Genomic DNA, 27,372 nt, shown 5'->3' on the forward strand with positions numbered 1-27,372 from the left:
ACCGGCCTGTACCTATCATTATCCTCATCCTCATATTGTTGACCATTGGAGACCATATCAAAAATCAATTGTTTTGCTTCATCTAAGGTCTTGTTGGTCAAACTTCCTCTACAAGCAGCATCAACAATCCTCCTGTCAAAAGAAGACATACCACGATAAAAATAATTAATGAGCAACTGATAATCAGAAAATCCGTGGTTAGGACATCTATGACATAATCGTTGAAATCTATCCCAATAATCAAACAAACACTCTTGTTGCCTCTGCTTGATGCTACGCGCTATTCTTAGATTTGCAGCCTTTGATTCAGGAAAGAATTTACGCAAGAACTGCTCCTCTAAGTCGTTCCAAGTTCTGATTGATCCAGGTGATAAATCAAACAGCCAATCTCGAGCTCTACCCTACAATGTATGAGGAAAAGTTAGTAATCTTAAATGATCTTCAGAAAAACCTTGAAGGCGTAAAGTAATGCAAACTAAATCAAATTCAGCAAGATGTTTATGTGCACTCTTTCCAAGCAAGTTGCTGAATTTTGGAAGAACTTGAATGAAGTCAGGCTTGATTTCAGCATTTTGATTAATCGTGGGCAACACAATGCATAGCGGATGATTTCCCTTGTGGCGGCCCAACTTTCTTATCAACGGTGGTGGTGGCAGAATATCATCACGGTCATCGTCCCCATCTTCAGACATTTCGGCATCAGCTCTAAATCAATAACAAACAAAAAATAAAAAATAAAAAAAAATAAAGCAAATCGAAAAATAGGAAAATTACTACTTAAAAATTGATCCCCGACAACGGCGCCAAAATTTGGTGCGTCGTTTTACACCAAAAATATCCGACAGTCAGCCGGTATGCCCACACTGCGCAGACAACAGCAAGCAAAATCGTCTCCTAAGGGATCAGTGAGAATTCTCCTAAAATTCAACCTGCAAAGTAACTCAACAAACGAAATTTATGGGGAAAATATGAAATACTAAAATAGAAATAAATAAAATTCAAAAGAATTGCAATGGTTCTAATCGTAAAGAAATAAATAGAAAAATTCAACAATTAATAAAGAAATTCAAACAATCAATTAAGTCCACCCTAGCTTATTTATTCTGATCATTGATGCAAATATAACTTTCATTCATGCAAGCAAACCAGTTATAATCATCGAAGACGCTTCTGACGTGATCTTATTTCTCCTTAATTATTCGATAATTAGGAAGACGCTTCACTAATTACTACCCTAATCGACTGACAATCGTAAGAGACGCTCTATAGATTTAATGAGTCGACAACATTAATATCTAGAGAAACCCGATTCAAAACCAATAAACTCTGACACATGATTATTGAATTAAGACTGATTTTCCCTTGACCTTGATGTGTCAATTTACCACTAATCAAACCTAAACCACGATTACGTATGGCCGATTCAATTGGCTGTATAATTAATTCTAACCCACTAAATATTGCGCACTACCTAATGGATTAAAATAATTAATGACGATAAACACAGAGAATCACAGATACAAGCATAAAATAAAGTATAAGAACAAATTAGATCTCACAGAATAATCTTGCTAGTGCTTCCTTAATCGTTGCTGGAATAAATGAATTTAGCTAGAATTCATAATAAATAAAACAAATAAATTAAAAGAATAAATTGCGAAAAGTAATGAAAGAAATAAAACTGAATGTTGAAACTCCAAGGCTTGCGTCTGCCTCTAAAAAAAATGGTGTCTGATCTTTCCTCTTGTAACTAAACTTTAACTAATATATATATACTAATCTAATAAACCTAATTCTAATCTAATAAGTAAAGTGGCGCATGCGTGGCCCTTAATTAATATAAAAGCCTAATCTAATAAGGTTTAACTAGCAAAATAAAGGCATAAGTTCAGCCCACAATTAAACAAAATAGTTTAGGCCCACAAAAAGACAAAATAAAATAGCAGCTCATTAATCTTCTCGCTAACATTCGGACTGCACCCAGACGGTATGGACATACTGTTCAGCCTGCGCGTACAGCTTTCTTACTTCACGAATTCTTTACTTCCATACTCTTCCAAAACTGAGCTTTTTCTCCAAAACCTATCAAATACCATCAAAATTCACTTAAGCTCATAAATCATACCAAAAGGATTATATATATATATAGGGGGCGGTTATTCAATAAACCACCCTTATTTTAAGAATTACGAACCAGCAAAAATGCATGAATTTTATGTATAACACGCATGAATAAACTGTATAAAGGCATGAATTGTGAAAAATAATTTTTTGCTACCTTTGGGATTCGAACTCAGGACCATGAATTTATCCAACAAGGTGATGAATCAACCGTAGATCTTGATGATCTAAAGGCTGAAAATGGTTCCTAATTTATATTTTAAGAAGCGTTCTTATTTTAGCCTTCCCCTATATATATATATATATATATATATATATATATATATATATATAATGAAGCATAGAAATCATACTAAAACACCCAAAATATGCGTATAAAATAGGCCTAATCACAAGTCTACATGCGACACATTATGCAATCTATTAAGGATACAATTATTTTGAAAGATTAACCCTGATATTTAAAAATAATAAGGTCAATCATTTACTCCATCTGTATCATCTTTTAGTATCCATATTTCTATTCTTGCATGTCCCACGTTTTTTTTTATCAATTTCTATTTTTAGTAATGATTTTTTTTACTCTACTTTAATTATTTTAACACTCACATGAAAAGTGAGACCCTTGTTCCACTCATAATACACCCAACCACTGTGCCACTCTCAATTGGATGCTAAAAGTTACTACTCCAGGACATAAGAAGTATTTACTTATATTGATTCAAACATTGAGATATCCAATGCCCTTAATTATTTATGTCATTTAAGCTAATTTTGAATGATTTATATCACTTTGAAAGGGTGAGATTGGAGGAATCATACTATTCAAACTAAAAAAATTCAATCATGCAAAGTAAACGCCATCTAATTACGTAACATAAATCAACTACGAAAAATGTATTGTACTCCTACATATCGTGATCTTTAATTTGATATGTATATCGTGATCTTTAATTTGATATGTATATCAAATATTTTATCATTAGCTGAGTTTCATAATTTTCGAAAAGAACGAAAATAGAAAAAAAAAAGAAGTAAAAAATATATATATATATATATAATTTATAAATAAATCTTCAATTTTATTACTATAATCACCAATTTATCATTTAATTCTGAAATTGATTTGAAAGTGAAAGTTGCCTATTATAAATTATAGATATTTATAAAATCGTATAAAAATAGGAAATTGAGTAAATTTTTTGCATTGAGTAGGCAATTAACTATAAATAAGGTCGATTTGAAAATATGTTAAATTGATTTTGAGATTATAGTATACTTGTACCATCAAATTGATGACAGCTCCAATTGGTGACTTGTTTTCACAATATTTTAACTTAAAAAGTTGTAAAGTCTATCTTAAATAGTTGTTGAATTCGTAATTAATTAATTTTGCCGCCCGTATCGCGTATAATTATTGCCAACAAATCCCACATCGCAGCCTACTTTGCCCTAATTAGGCCCACGTTTATCATCATTCGCCGCTGCTTTCATTTGGTTCCAGTTTTCCCGCTTCCACACATCGTACCCCTCGCTGCTCACACTTGTACATTCGGTGTCGCTCCCCAAATTTACCATACTGCCCACGCACTTGTGTGTGCGCGCGTCGTCTTGTTCTATATAAGCACAGATTGCACGCACCTTCACTGCGTGTGCCGCTGTGTGAGAGAGAGGGAGAGACGCTTACTCACGTATATAATCTAGAGAGAGGGAGGGGGAGACAGGCGATAGCAGAGCGCCAGCCACCTCACACAAAAACAGCGCATTCAAAAACCCTAGAGAATTATCGCGGCGACTCGGGAGGATGGACGCCGAGTCGACTCAGGTTCAGCAGGCGCAATTGGCGGCGATTCTGGGGCCGGACCCGGCGCCGTTCGAAACCCTGATTTCCCATCTGATGTCATCCTCCAACGAGCAGCGATCCCAGGCCGAGTCAATCTTCAATTTGATCAAGCAGAACGATCCGAACTCGCTCGCGCTCAAGCTCGGCCACCTCATCTCCTCGTCCGTGCACCAGGAGGCGCGCGCCATGGCGGCGATTCTCCTGCGGAAGCAGCTGACTCGGGATGACGCGTATATCTGGCCCAACCTCAGCGAGTCGACTCGCTCCACCGTTAAAAACGTGCTGTTGTCATCGCTCCAGAGCGAGGAGTCGAAATCGATTATTAAGAAGCTCTGCGACACCATCTCGGAGCTCGCTTCTTCGCTCGTGCCCGAGAATCAGTGGCCGGAAATCCTGCCGTTTATGTTCCAGTGCGTGACGTCTAGTGCTCCGAAGCTGCAGGAATCAGCGTTCCTGATGTTCTCTCAATTGGCGCAATTCATTGGAGAAACGCTGATTCCGTATATCACTGATTTGCACACCGTGTTCCTGAACGTATTGAACAATTCCCCCAATCCGGATGTCAAGATTGCGGCTTTGAGCGCTGTCATAAATTTTATCCAGTGTTTGACGAGTTCGAATGATCGCGATAGGTTCCAGGATTTGTTGCCGGCTATGATGAGGACACTGACCGAGTCGCTGAACTCGGGCCAAGAGGCGACTGCGCAGGAGGCGTTGGAGCTGTTGATTGAGCTGGCTGGGACGGAGCCGAGGTTTTTGAGGAGGCAGATTGTAGATGTTGTTGGAGCCATGTTGCAGATTGCCGAGGCTGAGAGTTTGGAGGAAGGCACGCGGCATTTGGCAATTGAGTTTGTAATTACACTAGCGGAAGCAAGGGAAAGAGCGCCAGGGATGATGCGCAAGCTGCCTCAGTTCATTAGCAGGCTTTTCGCCAATTTGATGAAGATGCTTTTGGATGTGGAGGATGATCCTGCGTGGCACAGTGCGGAAGCCAAGGATGAGGATGCAGGAGAGACGAGTAACTATAGTGTTGGCCAGGAATGCTTAGATAGGCTTTCTATAGCGCTTGGTGGGAATACGATTGTCCCTGTAGCGTCCGAGCAGTTTAAGGCATATTTTTCTGCTCCAGAGTGGCAGAAGCATCACGCAGCACTCATTGCACTTGCACAGATTGCAGAGGGTTGCTCGAAGGTATACATAACCATAAAAGATACTATTATTATATGAGCAACCTTGTGAATTTGGAGATGATTTTTTTTTTTTCGGGTTTCAACTAATAATTGTGCTGAATTAGAAATGTTGTCTCATGTTCATGTTCATGGCTGTCTCATGATCACATAAAATACACAATTTATGACTTTTTGTGTTCGGTTAGGAGTGTCTTTTAGATGATCATTTGGCGATTTTTGACATCACTTATCTCGTGCTAAGTGCTAACATAAAATTCATTAGTATTCAGTATCATTTTATTTCTTTTACTAGTTTTAGTGCTAACATAAAATTCATTAGTATTCAGTATCATTTTATTTCTTTTACTAGTTTTGTTACCAGCGCACAGGAATATAATACAATTTGTTCGCATAATAAGAGAGTAATATGTAGGTGATGGTTACTAATTTGGAACAAGTGGTGAACATGGTCTTGAATTCCTTTCAACATCCTCATCCACGTGTGAGATGGTCAGCAATCAATGCAATCGGTCAGCTATCAACTGACTTGGGCCCAGATTTGCAAATTCAGTTCCATCAGCATGTCCTGCCAGCTCTAGCTGCAGCGATGGATGACTTCCAAAATCCTCGAGTACAGGTTTGTTTGTTTATCATGTTGTCTGCTGCATTAGTTTCTGAAAATGAATTATGTGCTCTTTAAGCAATCCCCTCCCTTTTTGCAGGCACATGCGGCTTCAGCCGTGCTTAACTTTAGTGAGAACTGCACTCCGGAAATTTTGACACCTTACTTAGATGGGATAGTGCACAAGCTTCTTCTACTTCTTCAGGTGAAGTTGAGAATTTAGGATATGCAATAATAGATATGCTAAACTGATATATGTTTTGTAAATTGCAGAATTCCAAGCAAATGGTTCAGGAGGGTGCCTTAACTGCTTTAGCTTCGGTAGCTGATTCATCTCAGGTACACCATTCTCGTTATATATCGTGTTGTTAGTTTCTTGATTTTTGATGGGTGACTTGGTTAACTTATGGAATTATGATGGCAGGAACATTTCCAGAAATATTATGATGCAGTTATGCCTTACTTGAAAGTTATCTTAGAGAATGCCACAGACAAGTCTAACCGCATGCTCCGTGCAAAAGCTATGGAGTGCATAAGCTTGGTGGGGATGGCGGTTGGAAAGGAGAAATTCAAAGAGGACGCTAAGCAGGTAGGCGAGAAAAGATATCTGGGTCCTGGTTGTTGTATTTATGTTGAATGTGCTATTTCCTCGTGTTTGTTTTGTGCTTTGTATTCACTGGCTGCTTTACTCATTTGCAATATCAGCACACCTTACCCGGGCTTAATTGTGATTCGAAAATGATATTAGTTTCATTCATTTTTGCTAGGTGATGGGAGTACTTATGTCATTGCAAGGATCACAAATGGAGACAGATGATCCTACTACCAGTTACATGCTACAAGTATGTCATTTGTCCTTGGGAGCTGCAGCTTTCATGCCTTAAAAGATTAGTTTAGCCACATCAAACTAATTCATCTTTGTTCTATTGTAGGCATGGGCCAGACTTTGCAAGTGCTTGGGACAAGATTTTCTTCCTTATATGAGTGTGGTCATGCCTCCTCTGCTTCAGTCTGCTCAGCTAAAGCCTGATGTGATAATTACATCTGCTGATTCAGACAATGAAATTGATGAATCGGATGATGAAAGGTGAACATTTTCTTACATTATGTAGATTTATCTTATAAAAAACTTATTTACATGTTTGAATGAAAGTTGGCTTTATTTACCACAAATTCATTCTTTATCTATTAGGTTGCCTATAACTTCATGAACATATCCCTCTGAGAATGTCCTTTGCACTGTTGAAGCTTCTTTTATGTTTTGTATAGTATTGTTTCTTGATGACTATTAGTTCTGATATGTGTTCACATTGTTTGCATCTTGGTTTTAGCGCTATACATTTCCGTTTGGTGCACACACAATTTGCTAATTGCTTCCAATATTAACACATTTCTATAAATATTGCAGCATGGAGACCATAACCCTCGGGGATAAAAGGATTGGAATTAAGACCAGTGTCCTAGAGGAGAAGGCTACCGCTTGCAATATGTTGTGCTGCTATGCTGATGAGTTAAAGGAAGGTTTTTACCCATGGATAGATCAGGTTAGTGGAAGTAAATTGGTCTTTGCTGGATGCCGTTGATGGTAGATCACAATTTAAAGACGTTATGGTATATTGTGTTTGACACAGGTTGCCCCAACTTTGGTTCCGCTTTTGAAATTTTATTTCCATGAAGAAGTCAGGAAGGCTGCTGTCTCAGGTAATGCAGTTTCTACTTGGAATGTTTCCATATATAGAATATTGAAGTTGCTAATATGGATTAACGCTTTCATTTTCAATTTCTAGCAATGCCGGAGCTGTTGCGGTCTGCAAAATTGGCTGTCGAAAAAGGAATTGCGCAGGGTCGTAATGAGACATATGTTAAGCAGCTGTCAGATTTCATTGTTCCTGCTTTAGTGGAAGCCTTACACAAGGTGTCTGTTTGAATTATCATACAAGTTTGTGTTTTGCATTCTGTTGTTGATTATTGTAGTATCTGGGCACTCATAATTATCAATCCTTATGTCATGCAGGAACCTGATATAGAGATCTGTGCAAACATGTTGGACGCGTTGAACGAATGTGTGCAGGTTGGTCACTTGTAATGTAAAGTAGAATGACCCTGCCTTGTGCATGTATTTGAGTTAATTTCTTTCAATGCTCTTGTTAAGATATTATGTAGATATCTTGTTATGATATTAGGTCGATTATTTCACCAAGTGAAAAGTGTGCTGACTGAAAAAATTGGAACTTAATGTTGACCCTATTTGTCATAGTCCTAAGTAAATCTTGATGCTATTAAGAATTTCTATTTCAAGAATGTTTTATTATCACACTTTTGTGCATGCTTTGTAAGAGGTGGTAACAACCAGGGACGGATCTAAAAATTTAATTAGGACCGGGCGAGATTTCATCGGATGTTTTTAATAAATGTTAGTAAAGAAAACAGACCGGGCGACCGCCGAGATTTCATCAAAAGATATACATATATATAGGTAATAAAAAAAAATTGACGGGGCGACCGCCGAGGCTGCCCGGCCTCTAGATCCGTCTTTGGTAACAACTACCTACCAAGTGTGCAATTTGCTAGAGTAGTAAATTTAATCTGTTCTTTTCAGTAGACTGGTATGAGTTTTTGGTTAGTTGAGATGAGTTGCTCAATTATTGTTAAATAAATGGGGGAATGATAGTTCTGGTTTTAAATTGTATTATTTCATGGTTGTATATAATGAATTTACTGTATATGCTAGAATTTAACTCGTTATTCCCCCATGTATTCCTCTCAGATTTCTGGATCTCTTTTAGATGAGAGCCAGGTTAGAAGCATTGTGGAAGAGATAAAACAGGTGATCACAGCTAGCTCAAGTAGAAAAAAGGAGAGAGCTGAGAGAGCCAAAGCTGAAGATTTTGATGCTGAGGAGGGAGAACTTCTTAAAGAGGAAGATGAACAGGAAGAAGAAGTATTTGATCAAGTTAGTAAATTCACATTTGGCTTTTCGGGATATAACCAATTGTTTAAATTCTGGCAGATTGGAAACATGAAATCTTCCTAAGCTGGTCATTTTTGTTTCAGGTTGGTGAAATATTGGGAACTTTAATTAAAACATTTAAGGCTTCCTTCTTGCCTTTCTTCGATGAACTATCATCATACCTGATGCCGATGTGGGTAAGCTATTGCCTTTTCATGTTGGAGAGCAAAATCAGAGAATTAGAACATGGTTAAAACTTGAATGTCTATCTTAAACCTAAAATTTTCAGTTCATGATTGGGACACTCCTTTTTTCTTGCAGGGGAAGGACAAATCTGCTGAAGAGAGAAGGATTGCCATCTGCATCTTTGATGATGTAGCTGAGCAGTGCCGTGATTCAGCTCTGAAGTATGTAAACATGCCTTAAAATAATTAAATTTGGTTTCGATTATGAAATACATACTTAGTTCCTGTCTTTTTTATTTGAATCAGGTATTATGATACATATCTTCCTTTCCTCTTGGAGGCATGCAATGATGAAAACTCAGATGTTCGACAGGTTAGCCAAAGATCTGAACTATCTTGTATTCCACACAATCTTAACCATGTTAATCTATCATATTTTAATTGCCTCTTTTCTTTTTCAGGCTGCTGTATATGGGCTCGGAGTGTGTGCAGAGTTTGGAAGTTCTGTGTTTAAGCCACTTGTTGGAGGTATTATTGCCTGAATGTGGCTGTAGAAAGCAAATTTCAGCTCGATATCTGTATTCTGACCTTTCTTTGTAATCTTGTTCAGAGGCACTTTCTAGGCTCAATGTAGTTATTGGGCACCCCAATGCTTTGCAACCGGACAATGTGATGGCTTATGACAATGCTGTTTCAGCTCTGGGAAAGATATGTCAGTATCATCGTGATAGCATTGATTCAGCTCAGGTTCTCTCTCTCTCTCTCTCTCTGGGTCGTGTCATTTTCTGATTGAATTTCTTGTTTCTCTGTCATTCTCTTTTACCCTGAGAATGGGCATATAGTTTTGGCTGAGTCATTATATTGTCTTACTCTCCAGATTTTCACTTTTAACTGAATACTATAATAATTTCATGTCTCTTTGCATTCGATTAATTCTAACAGTGTAAAATTGTTCTGATAGGTGGTTCCTGCCTGGTTAAATTGTTTACCTATAAAGGGTGATGTTATTGAGGCAAAAGTTGTCCATGACCAGCTTTGCTCAATGGTTGAGAGGTGAGGACCTGAAATTCCTTTTCTTTCCTTTTAAAAATATATACAAATTTTTATAACCTGATTTGATTGTCATCTCTGCTTTACTTGTATCACCTGTTTACATATAATCTTTAATTTCTGACTCCGCTGTCATTTTTCCTTTTCGTATATCCTCTCATTGACCACAATTTCCTCCTTTCAGGTCTGATTTGGAGCTTTTGGGGCCCAACAATCAGTATCTCCCTAAAATCGTTTCTGTTTTTGCTGAGGTTAGTTATGTTAACCAATTTCAGGACCATGATAATTATTTTTATAGTTCTCTAACAATGTAGTTGCCCATTCTATTCTCATTTTTGGTTTGAGAAGACCTGTATCTTTCCTTCAATTTCTGCATCCCATTTTCTGGATTTCGGATGAGATTGTTTTTCATTATATTTCTTCAGTGAGGTAAGGTCTTTTTTAATATTGTTTCATCTCAGGTTCTCTGTGCTGGCAAGGATCTTGCCTCAGAGCAAACTGCCAGTCGAATGGTAAATTTGTTGAGGCAGCTACAACAGACGCTGCCTCCATCCACCCTGGCCTCTACATGGTCGTCCTTGCAGCCTCAACAGCAGCTCGCGTTGCAGACAATTCTGTCATCGTAGTGCTCATGAGTGAAACCGTTGATTTTATATTGAATTGTCGGTTGTCAGTGGTGATTTGTGCCGATCAAGCATTTGTTCGTCCATTGTTTCTGATGAGAGAGATGTTCCGCATTCTTTTGCACAAGGTTTTGGTCGAGTGAGGATCCGTTTCGCATAGAAATGGAGTAGAGTCTGTAGACTGTGTATATTACAAGATCACCTGTATTGCTTCCAAAAACAGGGGGGATCTGGTGTTCTTTTATTTATTTGTGAGATTTTTGTGAACAACTGTGCTCTTCGAGGATTGCCAGAGAGGCAATTCCTGTCTCAGTTTTGGTCAGATCATGCATTTTTTTTCTCCCCCTTCTTTTTCTTTACATCAGTGATTGTTATAGTACAGAGATTTGGAATTTTTTTTTTAAAAGAACATTGTTATTTGTTTTGTTTATTTGTATTCAGTGGTTGGAAATATTGTTTCCAACTAGTTATATGAGAAATGATACTTGGATGTTCAATTTCCATCTTTGTACTTGTAATCAATATTTGATGTTCTCCATCGCATTTTAGTATCGTACTTAAATTGGTTTATGTTTCTAGGGAAGCAGACAGTTATATGGTTGGAGTTGAACTGTTCCAACAACCTATGAACCTTATCATCCTGTCATATCACACCTTATTGAAGTTGTTGCTACTACTATACCTAATATTTATGCTCTTGGTGGTTTATGGCAATGGAGATTCCTCTCTAGTAGCAAGCATGCGCATCAAGATTCTTTATCTGCCATCTCAACTCATTTTTTTAAAAAAATCGACTAAAATAAGAATGAAAAGTCATCCACGTGGCGGGGTTTGAGAGATAGTGAAAAAGGAAAATTTGGCAGGCCTTTGGTGATTGCGATTTGCAACCAAAGTTTATGTTTAATGTTTGACCATTTGAGGAATATAACAAAATGTTGAAGCTTCAACTACTCCCATGATAAAAAGGTATAGATTGTCTTTATCTAGACCACATTTGACTTGGTTTGTTTATCAGTCCCATTCTTGGTCTAATCCAAAGATGAAATGGCTCCCATGTCCTATTTGTTTATGTGCAAACTTGAATTATTGCATCGTTTGACCCCCAAAGGAATAAGTCTTAAAACCATAGGAATATATGAAGTGAAAAGTAGAGGAATCTACTCTTTTAGCTGCATTTTGAATAGCTGGAGTTCGAAGGTATATTAGTGATTGTAGGCTCAACCCATGCCGTCACGAAACTGAGCACAAAAAAGAGGCCAAGAACGTGTTGAGCAATATGCAAAAATGGGATAAGGCATGCCTCACATAATAAATACAAACAAACATTTAATACAATAATAATTAATTAGTCATGCCTACGACTCATGGTTCAATAGTTACCCCCACTCAACATGTTCGAAGAAACTAGTCAACTCTCTTACCACAACAAATAATTCAAAGCAAAAACACAAGAGACAAACAAATAAGACATACTCTTTGTTCCTATAAAAACACCCATTCTCATCTCCTTGTTCAAATCAAGTGTTTTCCCCTCTTACAACCTCGAGCACAACTAAATCAAACCATGGAACTTCACTTCCATAGCTCCTCTTCAACCAACAGCAACAACCACACAACATATAAGTCCACAAACAGAAGCCCTAGCAAGAGCAAGTTTGTGGGAGTGAGGCAGAGGCCCTCGGGCAAATGGGTGGCGGAGATCAAGAACACGACCCAAAAGATCCGGATGTGGCTAGGCACATTCGACACAGCTGAGGAAGCCGCCCTGGCTTATGACGAGGCAGCTTGCCTCCTTCGTGGGTCAAACACACGCACCAACTTCTTGAACACCATGCCTTGCAACCCGGCCCTCTCCTTGAAGATCAAGAACTTGTTGAATCAAAAGAGGAGCCAAAATAAGGCCATTAGCCCTCCAACTTCTGCTACAAGGTATGCTGATCAAGATGTCAATGGCAAGGCCATTGATACTACTACTAGTAGTAGTAGCTCTCAATACACTACTAATGAGAGCTTTAGCAGCAACCAAATCCAAATGGAGGGCTCTCTTGATTTCACCTCCAATCCATGTGAGGATGCGTATAAGCCCGATTTCAGCCATTTCACGCCCGGATATGAGATGATTACCCCTCATTTCAATCTTGACAAGGCTGCAGACGCGCCTAGAAGAGGCGCGAATGAGGCGCCTTCTTTCTCGGATTTTGAGAGAATGAAGGTTGAGAGGCAGATATCAGCATCACTCTATGCCATGAATGGCATAAATGAATACTGGGATACCATCAATGACTCAAATGATGCTTTGTGGGATATTCAAACTCTCTGCCAAATGTTCTGTCCAAGTTAAAACAAATACTAGATGGATTCCCTTTTTTTTTTGCAATTTTTGAGCAGTGGCTAAATCAAGTTAGGAAGAAAGTGATTGAGGTTGTTGTTAGATTTGCTTCATAAACTTCTAGAGGGATCATCCAATGTGCCTCAAAGATTTATTTTGTATTTTAATTTTCACCAACTTTTGGAACATGAACAACTTTGCCTCATCTTTATATTAGAAGCTATTAATAAATCATCTAAAATTTTAATTTTCTTGCAAAACTCTAACTGCATTTTTATATATTACTTCTACTATAGAAGAATTGGAGGAGACTTTATGCTTATGTTACATTTTTTTTTTCAGAATTTTGTTTGTAATTTAATGTTAGTTCGACCACCGTCTTTCATTAACATCTTTCTTGGGATGTATCGAACCAAGATTAATTCAAACAATGTTGAATTTTGACTTTTTCTTTTTAAACTCAATTCGGTCTGATTTATATTGAGTCAGATTTAATTAATTTTGTTAATATCGAGCCATACTCGAGCTTGAGTTCGACTCGATTAACTCCGAGCCGGTTCAATCCGGTCTGAGGCTGCCGTACAGCATAAATATACAGCAACTTCTACGTACTAAAATGGCATTTATTGAGTTAGAAGCAGTCAATTTTAGATTTTACCAACCAATTCTAAAGGAAAAGTACAACTTATATATGACTAAAGTTAATTTATTTCATTTACATTCTGCCGTCTACTTCTGATTGGACAATGTATCTCGTATTAGATTGAAATTGGATCCATGAAACTACATTGATAGATACATCAATAAATATATTTTTTAACCATATAGCTTATTGCAAATGACATAAGCTAAAACGGATTTGGGGTTTGTTTTTCGTTACAGCTTTTAGATTTTTTGGAAAGCATTTTCCAAACTAGTAAATGCGTGCCTTGCCATCGCAAAATAAGAAATAGATTACTACTATTTGGCTAACGATTATATCAATTTAATCATATTATTAAAGCCGAATTACTAATTAGAGAAAAAAAGTTACATGTTGAAGTTTTGCTATTTCTTGTTTTGTCCTAGTCTGTGGATGACCAAATTCATTCTAAATAATTATAAATTGGTCATTGATAGTAGATTAAATAAATAAATGAAGATAAGTCAGTGGACTAATGTGTAATAGTTGAGGTAGGCCTAAGTTTAAGAGGGTCTATGAAACCCATTTAGTCGGCCCAAATCCAACATACATAAAACAAAACCTGCCACATTATTAGTTGCCACATTATTAGTTTTACTTAAATGCACGGTCATACCTATTTAATTACAAAAATAAAAACAAATTGCGTACGTGTGTTGGTCAAGTGGGGCTAATGCCTAAGACTAAAGGTCTTGAGTTCGAGCCCTTGTGGCGCGATCATTTAATTTCTTTATCTAATATTATAAATTTATCCAAAAAAAAGATAAAAACAAATTTATTTGACATGAGTTTTATGGAGTTAGTATTTAGTGTGAAATGCATCTCGCTTGCTTAACTAATTAACAGTTGTTAATTAACTAATTATAATGCACGAGAAATATAGATAACTAGTATACAGGTTACTAAAACAACCGTACTTTTGCAGTTAGAGTTTCGTTATACTTCATCTACAAGTTAATCCATTGTTACTCCCACTCCATTCATGCACTATATTTACGAACAGATTAACATAACTAATGAACATACGTATTTAGTAAAAATATAGAAAAACTCGCCACCAGCAGTATTCGAACCCGGGGGCCTGTTCATGCGGTACATTGATCTGTTCATTAAAATTATAGATCTGTTCGTTTTTATTTTACGAATTTTCTATTCTCCATAATATTTAGCTTCTCTGTTGAACCATTCTCTCTCTCTCTCTATATATATATGTGTGTGTGTGTGTGTGTGTGTGTGTGTTTTAGTATAATTAATTAAACCTGGTTAATAAATTCTATTTACTTAAACGACCATTGATTTTTCTGAGCATCTACAACATGTATGGTTGTTCTCGATCTTTTATGGTACTTGTTTTTGTTTGTTAATTAACCAAAAATTATAGATTAAATCATAGGAAAAGCAAGTTGTGAAATTTTGTTATTTGGCTGCATGTTTAATTTAATGATTTGTTTGATGATGCTAATAAAAAGTTTGACGTGAGAAGAAGATGAGCAGAAGAAGAAATCAATGAGGTGAGTTTAAAGTTGAAATAATTAAGAATTATGTATGTATGAAAAGATTGGTAATTTTGATTTGTAATTGATGGAGTGAGGTGCATAGATATATAGAGTATTGCATAATAATGCATTACAAGAGTAAAAAGGAGATCGTGGAGTTTATTGGTAGTGAGGCCAACATTGAGCCTGTGTTTATTAAAACGAGTAAGATTTGATTTAATTTGGTGAAATTAATTAATGTAATGTCGTAAGATGAGTGTTTGATGAGATGGTGTTGCAATTTGGGAACGGCAAAACCGAGAATGCTTGGAGATGATGATGCCTCTCAATCTCAACTACTCTCATTCTCAACCCATGCAACCACACCACATGCTCCATCTCCATTCTAATGCCTCTCAACAACACAACCACAACAACTGGCCAAACCACCTCCATCCCCAATTCTACTGCCTCGCAACAGGATGCATCAACACCAACACCAACACTTACTTTTTAATTTCAGCTGCTTTCTATTCTTTTTCTTCTTTACAAATTATCCCTTGTCTTTTAAATCTCATTCCCACTTAATATTTATAAAAATGTCACCTTTAATTTTTTATTTTGGTAGGCCCAACACCACTAAAGAATAAGAATGACTGCTCTTCGTAAGACCTTATTTACACTAAAAAAATACAATGTTCGTGACGAAAAGTAAAACTTGAGTCGAAATAATGAGTGTCAAACATTAAAAAAAAATGAAATGATAAAATGTATTTTGAAGAAAGTCAAAGTTGTTGAACATGGGGATCCAAGAAATCCATAAATTCTTTCTAAATTAATAGAAAAGTGAAATAAAAAAAATCTAAATATTTTGCTTGAAATTTTAACAACTAAGATTTAATAAAAAGTTGAATACAAGCAAAAACAAGAAGCATATTAATACAAAAAGAGAGAGAAGTTCATCAAACTGCCAAACTTTTAACACACCAACTATATCAGTAGTCTTCACCTTCGTCTTCTTCTTCGTCAACACCTTCTGCACCAACTTCTTCATAGTCTTTCTCAAGAGCAGCCAAATCTTCACGAGCTTCGCTGAACTCACCTTCCTCCATTCCTTCACCGACGTACCAGTGAACAAATGCTCTCTTGGCATACATAAGGTCGAATTTGTGGTCAATGCGTGAGAACACTTCAGCAACTGCTGTGTTGTTGCTGATCATGCACACAGCGCGCTGCACTTTGGCAAGATCGCCACCGGGTACCACAGAAGGAGGCTGGTAGTTGATTCCGCATTTAAAGCCAGTCGGGCACCTGTATGGATGGGGAATTTTCACACTTTTTTCTTATTGAAATTCAAGAAAATAATTAACTTCTTTCCACTTGAAGCTATTTCTCTTACCAGTCCACGAATTGAACAGTCCGCTTAGTTTTGATGGTAGCGACAGCTGCATTGACATCCTTGGGGACAACATCTCCACGGTACATCAAGCAACAAGCCATGTATTTTCCATGACGGGGATCACATTTTGCCATCATGCTCGAGGGCTCAAACACTGCATTTGTGATCTCAGGCACTGATAGCTGCTCGTGGTATGCTTTCTCGGCTGAGATCACAGGTGCGTATGATGACAACATGAAATGGATACGAGGATATGGTACAAGGTTGGTCTGGAACTCTGTAATATCTACATTAATGGCTCCATCAAACCGTAGAGAAGTAGTCAAGGATGATATGATTTGGGAAATCAAACGATTCAAATTGGTATATGTAGGTCTCTCAATATCCAATGACCTCCGGCAAATATCATAAATGGCTTCATTGTCCAACAACACAGCAACATCTGTGTGCTCAAGAAGAGAATGAGTGGAAAGAACACTGTTGTAAGGTTCAACAACTGCAGTGGACACCTGTAATACAAATCAAATCAAATTATAAATTCCCTCATGCGTGCCATATGCAAGCATCTCAAGCAAACCATTCTACTCATGTCCTACACTTCACATAGCCAACATGCACATAAAATTGGAGAATGACACCATCTCGCAAAGCTAAATGGCACAATTACTAGCAAGTTAAAGCACCTGGGGTGAAGGATAGATGGTAAAGCCAAGCTTCGACTTTTTCCCATAGTCTACAGACAAGCGCTCCAAAAGCAACGACCCCAATCCAGAACCAGTACCACCACCTACAGCATTGAAAACCAAGAACCCTTGCAGACCAGTGCAGTTATCAGCCAATTTCCTCACTCTGTCGAGGCATAAATCGACAATCTCTTTTCCCACTGCAAATAAAGCACCACAAATTAACCAAATTAGCTACACCTTCATATATTGCCAATGCAACAAACTAAATGACATTGAGTACTATACAACAAATAGAAAATAAACGTATACCTCAAAAACTTGTATGCTAACATACCAATTTCCTATTTGGGACTATCATAAGCATCCTATAGTTATGGAAAACAATCTCAAACTCCACAAGTATAGTTAACACAGCTGCATACCGGTGTAATGCCCTCGAGCGAAATTGTTGGCAGCATCTTCCTTCCCAGAGATAAGCTGCTCGGGGTGAAAGAGCTGACGATATGTCCCTGTCCTAACTTCATCAATGACGGTGGGCTCAAGATCAACAAAAATAGCTCTCGGCACATGCTTTCCTGATCCAGTCTCGCTAAAGAAGGTGTTAAAGGCATCGTTCCCTACACCCACCGTCGTGTCACTACAAATTCAGAAAGAAATTAGATCTCACCAAATTCAGAAATCTCGAAATTTGGGGGGGAACTCGCTAGATTCAAAATCAGAGTTAGTAAAAAAAAAAAAACACTCCAAATTCAAACAAAATTCAAGAGCATATAACTGAAATCACGCTCTCACTCTGATAATCCTAGTTCAACCATGATCTACATTTTACCAAATTAATATTACACTGAAATATTGAAAGAAAAAAAAAAATCAAATGCACGCAGTTATGACGTTCTAAAGCTTAAACGAAAACGAATGCAGAAGATATAAAAAAAAGTATATATATATATATATATATATATATATATATATATATATATATATAAACAAACACAGGAAATTGTAAATCAAGAAAAAAGAAATAATACCTAGGCATCATTCCATCGGGCTGGATGCCATGCTCGAGGCAATAGAGTTCCCAGCAAGAATTCCCGACCTGAATCCCTGCTTGCCCTATGTGTACGCTTATGATTTCTCTCATCTTCTCTCTCTACAAAGTGTCTTCAGAAGAAATGAGAATCAAATCTTTACAAACCGGATAGCCTAAGCCTCCTCGTTCCCTTATTCCTCTCTCTCCCTCTCTTTCTCTATATGTATATGTGTATATATCTATTAGCTAGTTTGTAGCTAGTGAGTAGTGAGGCAGTAGAAAATGAAATTTGATGATAAATGGGTCGGAATCCTTGGGCCCACCATTAGGCGCCAGCTTTGATGTGGGCCCCAGCCCATATCGACTTCCAAACTTCCATACTTTAATGACAAAAGGGCCCCTGTCTCACTGGTGTTGGTTTGTTGGGAATCATTACAACTTAATTTAATTGTAGTAGTTCGCCTAAAATAATAATAATAATAATAGTAGTTAATACTCCCTCCGTTCCACGAATCTTGGCACGAGAATTAATGAGTTGTAGATTAATATTTTAAGTGTGTACTAAATATAAAAATGATAAAGTAGGGGATCGGAGAGAAGGAAATAAAAGTGATAAAGTAGGAAAGAGTGGGTAATAAAAGTGATAAAGTAGGAAAGAGAAGGTAATAATTATTACCAAAAATGGAAACGTGTCAAGATTCGTGAGACAGTCCAAAAAGAAAAACTTGTCAAGATTCGTGGGACGGAGGGAGTAGATAATATCAAACAAAGAAAAGTCCATAATCTTCGCAGTTTGATTTTTTTTGGGAAATTTTAATAATTTATAACGAAGAAATGATAATTTTCTCGGTGAATACATAAAATTGGCCACGCGGCCCACACCTTATATAGCTGAAAAGATTATGTTTAATTCGATAACTTTGAACAAATTACCTACATAAAGAATGATTTAAGTTTAACAAACTTAACTAATCTTCTCGGAGATATTTAGGGAGTTACGATATCATGTAAAGTGAATTCATAGAATTTTAATAAAAATAATTGAGTGACCACAATTTGCAAGCGGAATTTATAAACTTGTATTGAATTAAATTGGCAATACAGCTATTTTTTCATGATTTCGTAAAATTTTTATTATCTATTGAAGACAGATTTTACTATCTTTTTTTTCCCATAAGCAAAAGGTTCATGTGCAGTACACAACATTTTTGTAGTCAGAATCCAAACTTCCAACGAAATTAAGGGGAAACTCGCAATAATGTACTACTATTAGGTTTATGGTGTAATCATAAATCTTGATTTGAATCGAACCAACACTACAACCACCCCATAATTCCAAGATTTAAGTGCAAGCCCACCTAAGATTTTATGTATAAGAGAAGAAGAAAAAAAAGGCAAAAAAAAGAAGACATAGTAGTACTACTTTTGGACCCAAATAAAGGAGCATGCAAGTACAAACAAAGACTTGGGATAAAAGAAAGAAATCAATGTTGAATGTCTCGCGTTTAAATTTTATCAACGTCTTTTAAGTCGAACTTTGTTATACATGATTTTTCAAATATAAAGCTTGTATACTAATACACATGAACCAAGTTTACCCAATAACAGTACACACCTTGATAACAGCTCCATATTTCCATGTCATAGAAAAATGGTTGGGGATCAGAATTGAAAACAAAAAAAATCAAAATGAGGAGATAATGTTTGATGATGATATAAAAAGTACAGCAATGAAATGTATTATTGGAAGGAAAAGATTTAGGAAGGTCCATGTGCATGTGTGTTAGATAACCAACTAGCTGGTTTATTCACATGCATTTATTCCTCTTCATTGCTGGACTGTACTTCCAACTTTGTTTTTAAATTATTATTTTTTTCCCAAAAAATTGTTTATTGCATTTATGTTGGAATTGTTTCTTCACTTTATGCGGATGTGAATTGACTCCCATTTTTATGGACCTAAATTTGATACTACAAATAGAAAAATAATTAATATTGGGCCTCTCATATATCAGCAAATTAAAGCCCACTATATTACCGAATTGGGTTGGTTGCGTTTTAATTTTTGGAGCTCTAACAAATTCAAAGAGTAATCACCAATTCATCATCCACTTATCTGCGCCATTTTTCTTCACTCAATTCTTCTATCGAAAACTACATTGGATTTTTATTTATTTATAGTATTTTTTCGGGCGGCAGCAATGGCGGCAATCGTAGCTACAGTTGGGCCAACGATGGCGGGTGTGACTTCACCAAATTCATCTATTTCTTTTTCTGGTCACCTCTGGCCTTCTCTTCACCGTAAATCGCTTATCCTCCATCTTCATTTGTGAAATTTGTGCTTGATATTGACATTTTATCTTCATATTTATCTCTGATGATTCTATCTTGTTACAGTTTGTATTTTATGATTTTTCAGAAAGAAATGTTTAGAGATTTAAGCTAAGTATTGTTTCCGCAAGGAGCTAATTAAGAGTAACAAATTGTTGAGTTCTGAAAAACAGTATTTTTAGCTTTTTCATTGTGGAAAATCATTTATGTACTTTAATCCTAGTTCAACTATTTAACTTTCCTGTGAATAATGTTCCTGCTCTTTAATTCTTATGGAATTGATATTGTACTTACCTTGAACGTTATCTTTTTTCCTGAAATGCTCACATATAGTGTCAAAGTGTTGGTTCGCATCTGGTTAGAACATTCATAATTTGTTTGATTAGCAATTCGAAGCTGCTTAAATACCTACTATCGTGCTAGCACCAAACTAGTGGGAACATTCAGAACTTGTTTCATTAACAATTTCAGGTTTTCCTTCAATATACTCTTTAAACTTAGAGAGAGAGAGAGAGAGAGATGCGTCGATGTCTAGGAACCACCATACGAAAAAAGGACTAAGTTGATCTAGTTAGGAATTAAGGGTCAGATAAGTAAACCTCTTGTTCTTAAAACCAGCATTGAGTTGATCTGTGAGTTTACTTCTGGAAAGACAAATTTATTGTCTTCTTATTGGCTTTACTTTCGTTCAAAATTTGAGGCGGTTAGGCCTTCTGTTAGACATATCTTAGCCATATGTTCATTTGTTTTTATGACTCAGCTGATGAGTTGAACTGTCAACTATTCACCTCAACTTATACTTTTGTGTATATATTTTGTTTGTGCTACAATATAAATATAGTTGAAATGGACAACAGAATGCAAAAAGTAACAGTGTATAAGATAAAGCAATAAGCTTCACTTTGGTAGCAGCAGAGCAGAAACAAAGGATGTGTCGATTGTTGAAGTAATGGACACAGTTTATCAAAGCACCAAAGCCAACTTCCCCGCCTCTTCCTTTTTCACCTATAAAGATAATGAAAGTTGATGCTGCAGCAGCTGCAGTTCAGGTCCGTCATGACAAGACCATTAGATTTGGAGAGAGGCAAAGTCGAAGCTGCACCACTTGTGGATTACTTTCTTCTATCAAAGCTGTAGAAAACAGCTCAGATGAGGTAATCGCACAAGAAATGGAAGAAGCAGAAGAAGAGAATCTGAATGTTTCCCAAATCAAACAACACCTCTTTGCTGCTCTACAAGGTGCTGGAAAAAATTATTTATCACTCTACTGTCTTATAAACACCTGTAACTTGTTTGTGTTGACAAGTTTGAACAAAGAGAGTGTGTTACAGGCATAAATAGAGGCATATTTGGAGTCCCATCAGCCAAGAAAAGTGAAATCCAAAAACTGGTTGAGCTTCTTGAGTCTCAAAATCCCACACCTCAACCCACTCTCTGCTTAGATAAGGTGCTTGCTTGCTTGTCTCTAGTCCACTTTAGGGATTTTGTGGAGTTATTAATCGGAAATTTTACATCAGGTAGCTGGAGCTTGGAAGCTCATCTATAGCACCATTAGTATTCTCGGCTCGAAAAGAACTAAACTAGGATTGCGGGATTTCATTAATTTGGGAGACTTCATCCAAATTATAAATGTTGCTCAGGTATTCAATTGAATTATAAATAAATTTTTCTAGCTACTGTGATCCCTTCTGGGGTTGTTTGCCTTAAAGCCTTCTTCTCCTATTTAGACATGTTCATACTCAATAGCTAGAAAGCCTACGTCATAAAAATATTGTCTGAAGTTATGTCAAGTACAACACTTTTGCACTCAATAATTGGAACCATCATACCTTCCCTTAAACTGTTCTCTTTATGATTGGATGCTTCATTTCACAAATTTGTAATAACATGTAGCATTTTTTTATGATGGAAAAATGGAGGGTAAAGCTGTAAATGTGATCGAGTTCAGTGCCAAAGGGCTGACTCTACTGAGTGGACAGTTAACAATTGATGCTTCTTTCAGGATTGCCTCAAATTCAGTGAGTGCTTTGTACCTTGTACATTTTAAAACATTTATGAGGATTCTTTCTGTTCTCATGGTCTAAACTATGTGTAGCGAGTCGATATCAATTACCAAAAGTCAGTGATCACCCCAGATCAGGTATGAATGATCCCATCTCATTCCCTGCAGCAGTGTCTTAATGTGCATACACACATTTGACTTGTATAAAGGCAATAGAGAATCTCTCAATAGTAGTTGGAATCCCATCCATCTTTACAAGCTAATGTGATCATTGGCTTATAAATTCTTTGTTCATCTTGATTGCAACAGTTGATGAATGTTTTCCGCAAAAACTACGATGTGCTTCTAGAAATCTTCAATCCTGATGGTTGGCTCGAGATCACGTATGTTCATCTTGTGATTTAACCTTACCTTTTGGGAATTTGATTGTCAAAAGATGGATGTATATATGATTCCAAACAGACCATTCTTTTATTTTGTGATGACAGATATGTTGATGATTCATTGAGAATCGGCAGAGATGACAAAGGAAATATCTTCATCTTAGAGAGTAAAAATTTGCTGACTTGTAATCACTGGTTCATTCATATCCTTTTGGTTTTTGATGTGGTAATACATTATCTGACAGGAACAAGTTAAACAAATCCCCCCAAAATGGCTAAAATTTACATTGGCCATTGTCAACTTCACTGTCTTGTTTCTAGATGTGCCAGTTGATGGAGCCCTGGGCTTGAAATTTGGTGGAAACAATACTTTATTACATTTGCATCCTAGAAACGGGAGAGAGAGACGGATCTCGAGTCACCGTCTGCCTGCAACAGCTGCCTTGCCATCTCCGATCATCAGTCGACAGCCGTGCCATCAACACTGAACCAACCAAATTTCTGTTTTCTTTTTCCAATTCTATTTGTTTTAATTTATTCTAGCTTTCTATCAACTGTAGTTCTTGTTATTTCAATATGGTGTCTGGAACTATAAGAAATCTTATGATGATGGATTTTACTTGGTGAAATCAAGTTTCTTTTAAGGTCTGTATTGTATCACATGTTGGTACCTATATGCTGATTTGGTATTATGAAAGTATTTATAATTAAATCTCTTTTTCGTCTTTCAAAAGTTGAGTGTTAATAAATTGTTGACTCAATTTTGGCGTGCATGTGCGTGAGATTTAAGTAAATTTTACAAGAGACATAAATCGTTAATTATAGAATATAATTAGAGAAAATGTGTAATGTGATTGATAAACCAATGAGATGAAAAATTATTAACGTGAAGAGAGAAAAATTAAGTTGGCCCAAAACTGAATAGTTTAGTCGAATTGACATTCATAATTAAGAGTTTAGGAATACTTACTATCTGCTGCAATAGATCAAGATTTTGTTACAAAAATGAACTTTCACTCTGCTCAAGTCTCTTAGTACCATATTAAGCAACCTTATTAAACCTTAAAAAGGATGAACATATCGTATCATCTCATATCAATCTAGCAACTAAAAGGGTAACTCACTTCTTCAAAATGATTGCTTGGCCACAAACTGATCCAGTCTACTACTGTTCAAGTCCTGAGAAACCAGATTGCAATTACAGTCAGTCACATACCCATCTTCGATGTTAATATTAGTAGAAGAGAACATGATAGATCTCAAAATACTGAAAAAATTGACAGACCTGCTAACATAAGAGTTGTCTGTTGTATTGATAATAATCTTATCTCCAGTTGTAATATGAGCAGGGACCTATTATAAAAAGATATGCAAAAGAGTTGGATGGAGTTTGCATACATCATTAAGTGGAAAAACAAACATGCAACCAGCAACCAGCAACCAGCAACCAGCTAAAAAATAGAAAGCAACTTTGAAATCATTAGAAATGTCATTCTCCATGCATACATTTACAAGTTCCAAATATTTATGAATCTCACTAGGATAGGGAGCAACGTCAAGCCGACTACCCAAATTTCTTTAATAGCTTCATTTTTTTCTCAATTCCTAGCTGGTTATAGATAAGGACAAGTCATCATAGTAGTGGACTCATATGATTACGCAACACATGCAGTTACTTCTATGTGAACACATTGTGGGATTGTATAGACTTCCAAATATAACCTTTGTATCCATTAATCAAATCCCTGGACAATTCAAGTTTATAAACAGTGGATGGTCATGCATCTGAAACAGAATTCACCTCAATCGGAAACATTTGATCAAGAAAGTTTTTAAAGCTGATGAAAACGGCACATTACGAATATTACCTGGACAGTTAAACCATTGTCCAACAAAGCCCTCTTATAACTGTGACAGTGAAGAATACAAGGGTGTGTTATATTATAAATAACATGCCTTTAGGTGAAGGGAACACAATCAGGAAAACAAAAGTGTTTTGTTTTTTAATAATAACTCACAAATCATAAAATGACTAGAGCACGTGTACTTACGGTGGGGTCCCACTTCCCTTTTGTGCTTCCGCCGCTTCAACAACTGTACATGTTACTTTATTTGGAATTGATGCTGACAAGGGTCTATCATCATAAAGTTGGACGGAGACTTCCATACCATCTGCATAGTCAAGCAAAAACATTTTATGGTACATCAGAGGTGGCTGGCATTAGCAATATATACAATGTTACACAACAAGAAAGTTTGCATCTGAGTTTAGAGATGAAATAACATAACCTTGAAGGAACACACGAGATTCACCAAATAAGTGTGGTTGTACTTCTAGCTGGTCATAGGTTTTAGGGCTGCATTGAAATGCATCATTCAAATCCTTTAAAATATGTTACCCAAGTAGTACTAACTAGAAAGATAAACAGAAGACCTCAATACTTACTCCATTAAAACAACATTTCCTGTATCCCCATCGTCAGTGTAAAGGTATTCAAATGACTTCTCCTGAACATATATCTCTGTATAATACTGCCAAAATTCAGAGGACTACAATAATCTTTGGACATCTACATAGGCCGATCTACAAGCAGTGCCCTTATCAGCATGAGTGTTAGGTTAGCAAGCAGTATCTAAAATTATCTTTTTCATATGCCTATAGGCTCATTCAATGCAGAGAAACTGATAAAAAGGAATAAAGGAGGATCAGAAAATTTGTGAACTTATCCAAGTCCCTAAATGGAGAAGTTGAAAATGGTTCAGGTAGTAATAAAAGAAATAACTTTAAAAACTAGGCATTTTCTTTCCCATTCTGGTGACAACAAGATGAGAATGCATACTTTCAACGCTCTCATCTGTTCGCAACCTTTCATTCACTTTATTCCCACTATCAACATCACGGAGCTCCACCTGTTAGCATTCGACCAAGAAGAAAAGAGGAATTTCTTTAAATATATTTTCATAAGAAAGGGCTTAAATTTACTGGGCATGTAACTATAATACAATTTCCATCCATCCAAATCCAAGACCTTCCAACAGTACATGCACTTAATCATATAAAAGTTTATAAGTATTGGATGAGACCTGTATGATAGCTCCTCCTCTTCCTTGGGTGCTATGTTGTGCCTTAATCACCTAGTAAATAATTTAGATTGTTATGCTTTTTCCATAACTATACTACTTAGTCAGTAACGCGTAAAAAATTTCACCCATAAACTGTAAAACTAGAGTACTGGATAATTACCTCATAAATCTTTCCTGTGTTGCATCAGCAGCAATCGAGAAACAATGTCATAGAAATCCCATGGCATGCATGTTTATTTAATTATATCATCACCATTCAATTAATTTTGAAAATCTAACCTCTTCTTTCAATGACGTTTCCCGGTTTCACCTGCATCAATAAAAATAAGCATGAAATACCAAAACTTGAAGCTGGAAGGAGCTCATAACTTCAAGCTGAGCATGCTCTGTTCTGTGCCATAATTTAAATTGTTCTTCACAAGATTTTGAAATTGTTCTATTTCAGAGGTTATTGGAGAGAATGTTGATCCCATATTTACAAAACACAATGCTAGTCAAATGTCTTATTGTTACCGTCTATCTTCCAATTTACAGAAAGCATATTTCTGCCTTGTTATGCTGCATTATTTAAATCTGTCACCATCACAATATCAACGGGATTAAATTATGATTAAAAGAAAAATAAATTCCAAATCTCAATAATTCCCCCTTCCAAGCATATATTTTCCAGTTATTGCAGATAGTAGCACTTGACTTGATCATTTACTAACTGAATCACAATAAAAGAGAACAAAACAATAAGAGAGATAAATAGAGAGAGTAAAAAGTCTCAAATTCAACTCAAAAAAGGGAATATTAGCTCCAAAACGAACCTACATCGAACAACTAATTACTACGATAAAAAATAACTAGACTAGATAAACTCACTAAGTGAAAGCTTATCATGAAAATGTAAATTGTTTCATTGAAAACCACCAGGCATACAGTTCAAGGAAAGTATTTTAGGAGTGAAAAATAGAAGCATACATCTCCGCCGGAGAATCTGGCGCCGCGGAGCTGGGTGGCGGACCACGGCGACTCGAGGAGGCCTCCTCCCAATGGCTGGGATTTAATTCGGAGGCTGTACGTTGAGAAATTCCTGCGGCTGTGGTGAGCTCCGGCGGCGGCGTATGAGCGAAGAGCGGCGGACAGCCGTCGAGTGAGGACTCGCATTTTCTTATACGTTAAATTGAATTGATCTGAAAATAAGTACTCCGTGTATTTATACTTAACCCTCTTATCTGAATATGAATTTTTTATAGTTAAAATAAAAATAAATTAATTAATGACTCTATTACCATGTATTCGAATTCAAGACATCGGGGTTGTAGGCCAACAAGTGACAAATGCTGCTTCCATCCCACAAATCTTGAATCACTTTTTTTTACACGGAAATTAACGAGGTGAAGATTAATATTTTAAGTGTGTA

General features: G+C 36.5%; 5 protein-coding genes across 12 annotated transcripts; 3 read left to right on the forward strand and 2 right to left on the reverse strand.

Moving 5' to 3' along the window:
• The first annotated feature begins 3,757 nt into the window (after positions 1-3,757).
• On the forward strand, positions 3,758-11,060 carry LOC130992544 (uncharacterized). Its single transcript, XM_057917216.1, has 20 exons — positions 3,758-5,155; positions 5,567-5,770; positions 5,856-5,960; positions 6,029-6,094; positions 6,180-6,344; positions 6,523-6,597; positions 6,688-6,842; positions 7,164-7,299; positions 7,387-7,456; positions 7,543-7,670; positions 7,770-7,826; positions 8,523-8,708; positions 8,810-8,902; positions 9,027-9,112; positions 9,197-9,263; positions 9,352-9,418; positions 9,501-9,637; positions 9,852-9,943; positions 10,125-10,191; positions 10,402-11,060. Exons 1-20 carry the CDS (start codon positions 3,926-3,928, stop codon positions 10,564-10,566), a joined length of 3,351 nt encoding a protein of 1,116 aa, XP_057773199.1. The 5' UTR covers positions 3,758-3,925; the 3' UTR covers positions 10,567-11,060.
• An 890-nt stretch (positions 11,061-11,950) lies between these two features.
• Positions 11,951-13,103, forward strand: LOC130992662 (ethylene-responsive transcription factor ERN1-like). Its single transcript, XM_057917400.1, has one exon. It carries the CDS (start codon positions 12,128-12,130, stop codon positions 12,902-12,904), a length of 777 nt encoding a protein of 258 aa, XP_057773383.1. The 5' UTR covers positions 11,951-12,127; the 3' UTR covers positions 12,905-13,103.
• A 2,815-nt stretch (positions 13,104-15,918) lies between these two features.
• On the reverse strand, positions 15,919-18,516 carry LOC130992612 (tubulin alpha-5 chain). Its single transcript, XM_057917319.1, has 5 exons — positions 18,163-18,516; positions 17,557-17,771; positions 17,132-17,331; positions 16,449-16,957; positions 15,919-16,360 (listed from the first exon to the last, which is right to left on the reverse strand). The coding sequence occupies exons 1-5, from the start codon at positions 18,273-18,275 to the stop codon at positions 16,045-16,047; spliced, it is 1,353 nt and encodes a 450-aa protein (XP_057773302.1). The 5' UTR covers positions 18,276-18,516; the 3' UTR covers positions 15,919-16,044.
• A 1,692-nt stretch (positions 18,517-20,208) lies between these two features.
• Positions 20,209-23,528, forward strand: LOC130992650 (fibrillin protein 5 homolog). Of its 8 annotated transcripts, none has more exons than XM_057917380.1 (9): positions 20,209-20,465; positions 21,531-21,734; positions 21,827-21,942; positions 22,013-22,135; positions 22,415-22,513; positions 22,591-22,635; positions 22,807-22,880; positions 22,986-23,047; positions 23,126-23,528. In XM_057917380.1, the coding sequence occupies exons 1-9, from the start codon at positions 20,366-20,368 to the stop codon at positions 23,134-23,136; spliced, it is 834 nt and encodes a 277-aa protein (XP_057773363.1). In that variant the 5' UTR covers positions 20,209-20,365; the 3' UTR covers positions 23,137-23,528. The 8 variants fall into 8 exon arrangements, with proteins under 8 accessions (XP_057773363.1, XP_057773362.1, XP_057773369.1 ...); XM_057917386.1 differs by having other exon boundaries at positions 20,225-20,465; positions 22,960-23,047; XM_057917381.1 differs by having other exon boundaries at positions 20,226-20,465; positions 21,534-21,734.
• A 258-nt stretch (positions 23,529-23,786) lies between these two features.
• LOC130992663 (uncharacterized) lies at positions 23,787-27,145 on the reverse strand. Its single transcript, XM_057917401.1, has 11 exons — positions 26,931-27,145; positions 26,244-26,274; positions 26,125-26,138; positions 25,965-26,015; positions 25,721-25,790; positions 25,327-25,402; positions 25,170-25,237; positions 24,932-25,052; positions 24,749-24,788; positions 24,166-24,233; positions 23,787-24,059 (listed from the first exon to the last, which is right to left on the reverse strand). The coding sequence occupies exons 1-11, from the start codon at positions 27,114-27,116 to the stop codon at positions 24,053-24,055; spliced, it is 732 nt and encodes a 243-aa protein (XP_057773384.1). The 5' UTR covers positions 27,117-27,145; the 3' UTR covers positions 23,787-24,052.
• Between the last annotated feature and the right edge of the window lie 227 nt (positions 27,146-27,372).

Source organism: Salvia miltiorrhiza, chromosome 7, assembly GCF_028751815.1.
Source record: "Salvia miltiorrhiza cultivar Shanhuang (shh) chromosome 7, IMPLAD_Smil_shh, whole genome shotgun sequence".
NCBI lineage: Eukaryota > Viridiplantae > Streptophyta > Magnoliopsida > Lamiales > Lamiaceae > Salvia > Salvia miltiorrhiza.

Bases quoted from the DNA above. Each gene is read 5' to 3' on its own strand.
- LOC130992612 (XM_057917319.1), bottom strand. From the start codon at position 18,275: ATGAGAGAAATCATAAGCGTACACATAGGGCAAGCAGGGATTCAGGTC. The intron at 17,332-17,556 runs GTATGCAGCTGT...CTTTATTTGCAG, and splicing joins CGCTCGAGGGCATTACACCG to TGGGAAAAGAGATTGTCGAT. The intron at 16,958-17,131 runs GTGCTTTAACTT...TTTGTATTACAG, and splicing joins CCATCTATCCTTCACCCCAG to GTGTCCACTGCAGTTGTTGA.
- LOC130992662 (XM_057917400.1), top strand. From the start codon at position 12,128: ATGGAACTTCACTTCCATAGCTCCTCTTCAACCAACAGCAACAACCAC.
- LOC130992663 (XM_057917401.1), bottom strand. From the start codon at position 27,116: ATGCGAGTCCTCACTCGACGGCTGTCCGCCGCTCTTCGCTCATACGCC. The intron at 25,238-25,326 runs GTAAGTATTGAG...ATTTCAATGCAG, and splicing joins GGAAATGTTGTTTTAATGGA to CCCTAAAACCTATGACCAGC. The intron at 25,053-25,169 runs GTTATGTTATTT...TTGACTATGCAG, and splicing joins ATCTCGTGTGTTCCTTCAAG to ATGGTATGGAAGTCTCCGTC.
- LOC130992544 (XM_057917216.1), top strand. From the start codon at position 3,926: ATGGACGCCGAGTCGACTCAGGTTCAGCAGGCGCAATTGGCGGCGATT. The intron at 8,709-8,809 runs GTTAGTAAATTC...TTTTTGTTTCAG, and splicing joins AAGAAGAAGTATTTGATCAA to GTTGGTGAAATATTGGGAAC. The intron at 9,638-9,851 runs GTTCTCTCTCTC...TTGTTCTGATAG, and splicing joins ATAGCATTGATTCAGCTCAG to GTGGTTCCTGCCTGGTTAAA.
- LOC130992650 (XM_057917378.1), top strand. From the start codon at position 20,366: ATGGCGGCAATCGTAGCTACAGTTGGGCCAACGATGGCGGGTGTGACT. The intron at 21,943-22,012 runs GTGCTTGCTTGC...ATTTTACATCAG, and splicing joins CCACTCTCTGCTTAGATAAG to GTAGCTGGAGCTTGGAAGCT. The intron at 22,514-22,590 runs GTGAGTGCTTTG...AACTATGTGTAG, and splicing joins TCAGGATTGCCTCAAATTCA to CGAGTCGATATCAATTACCA.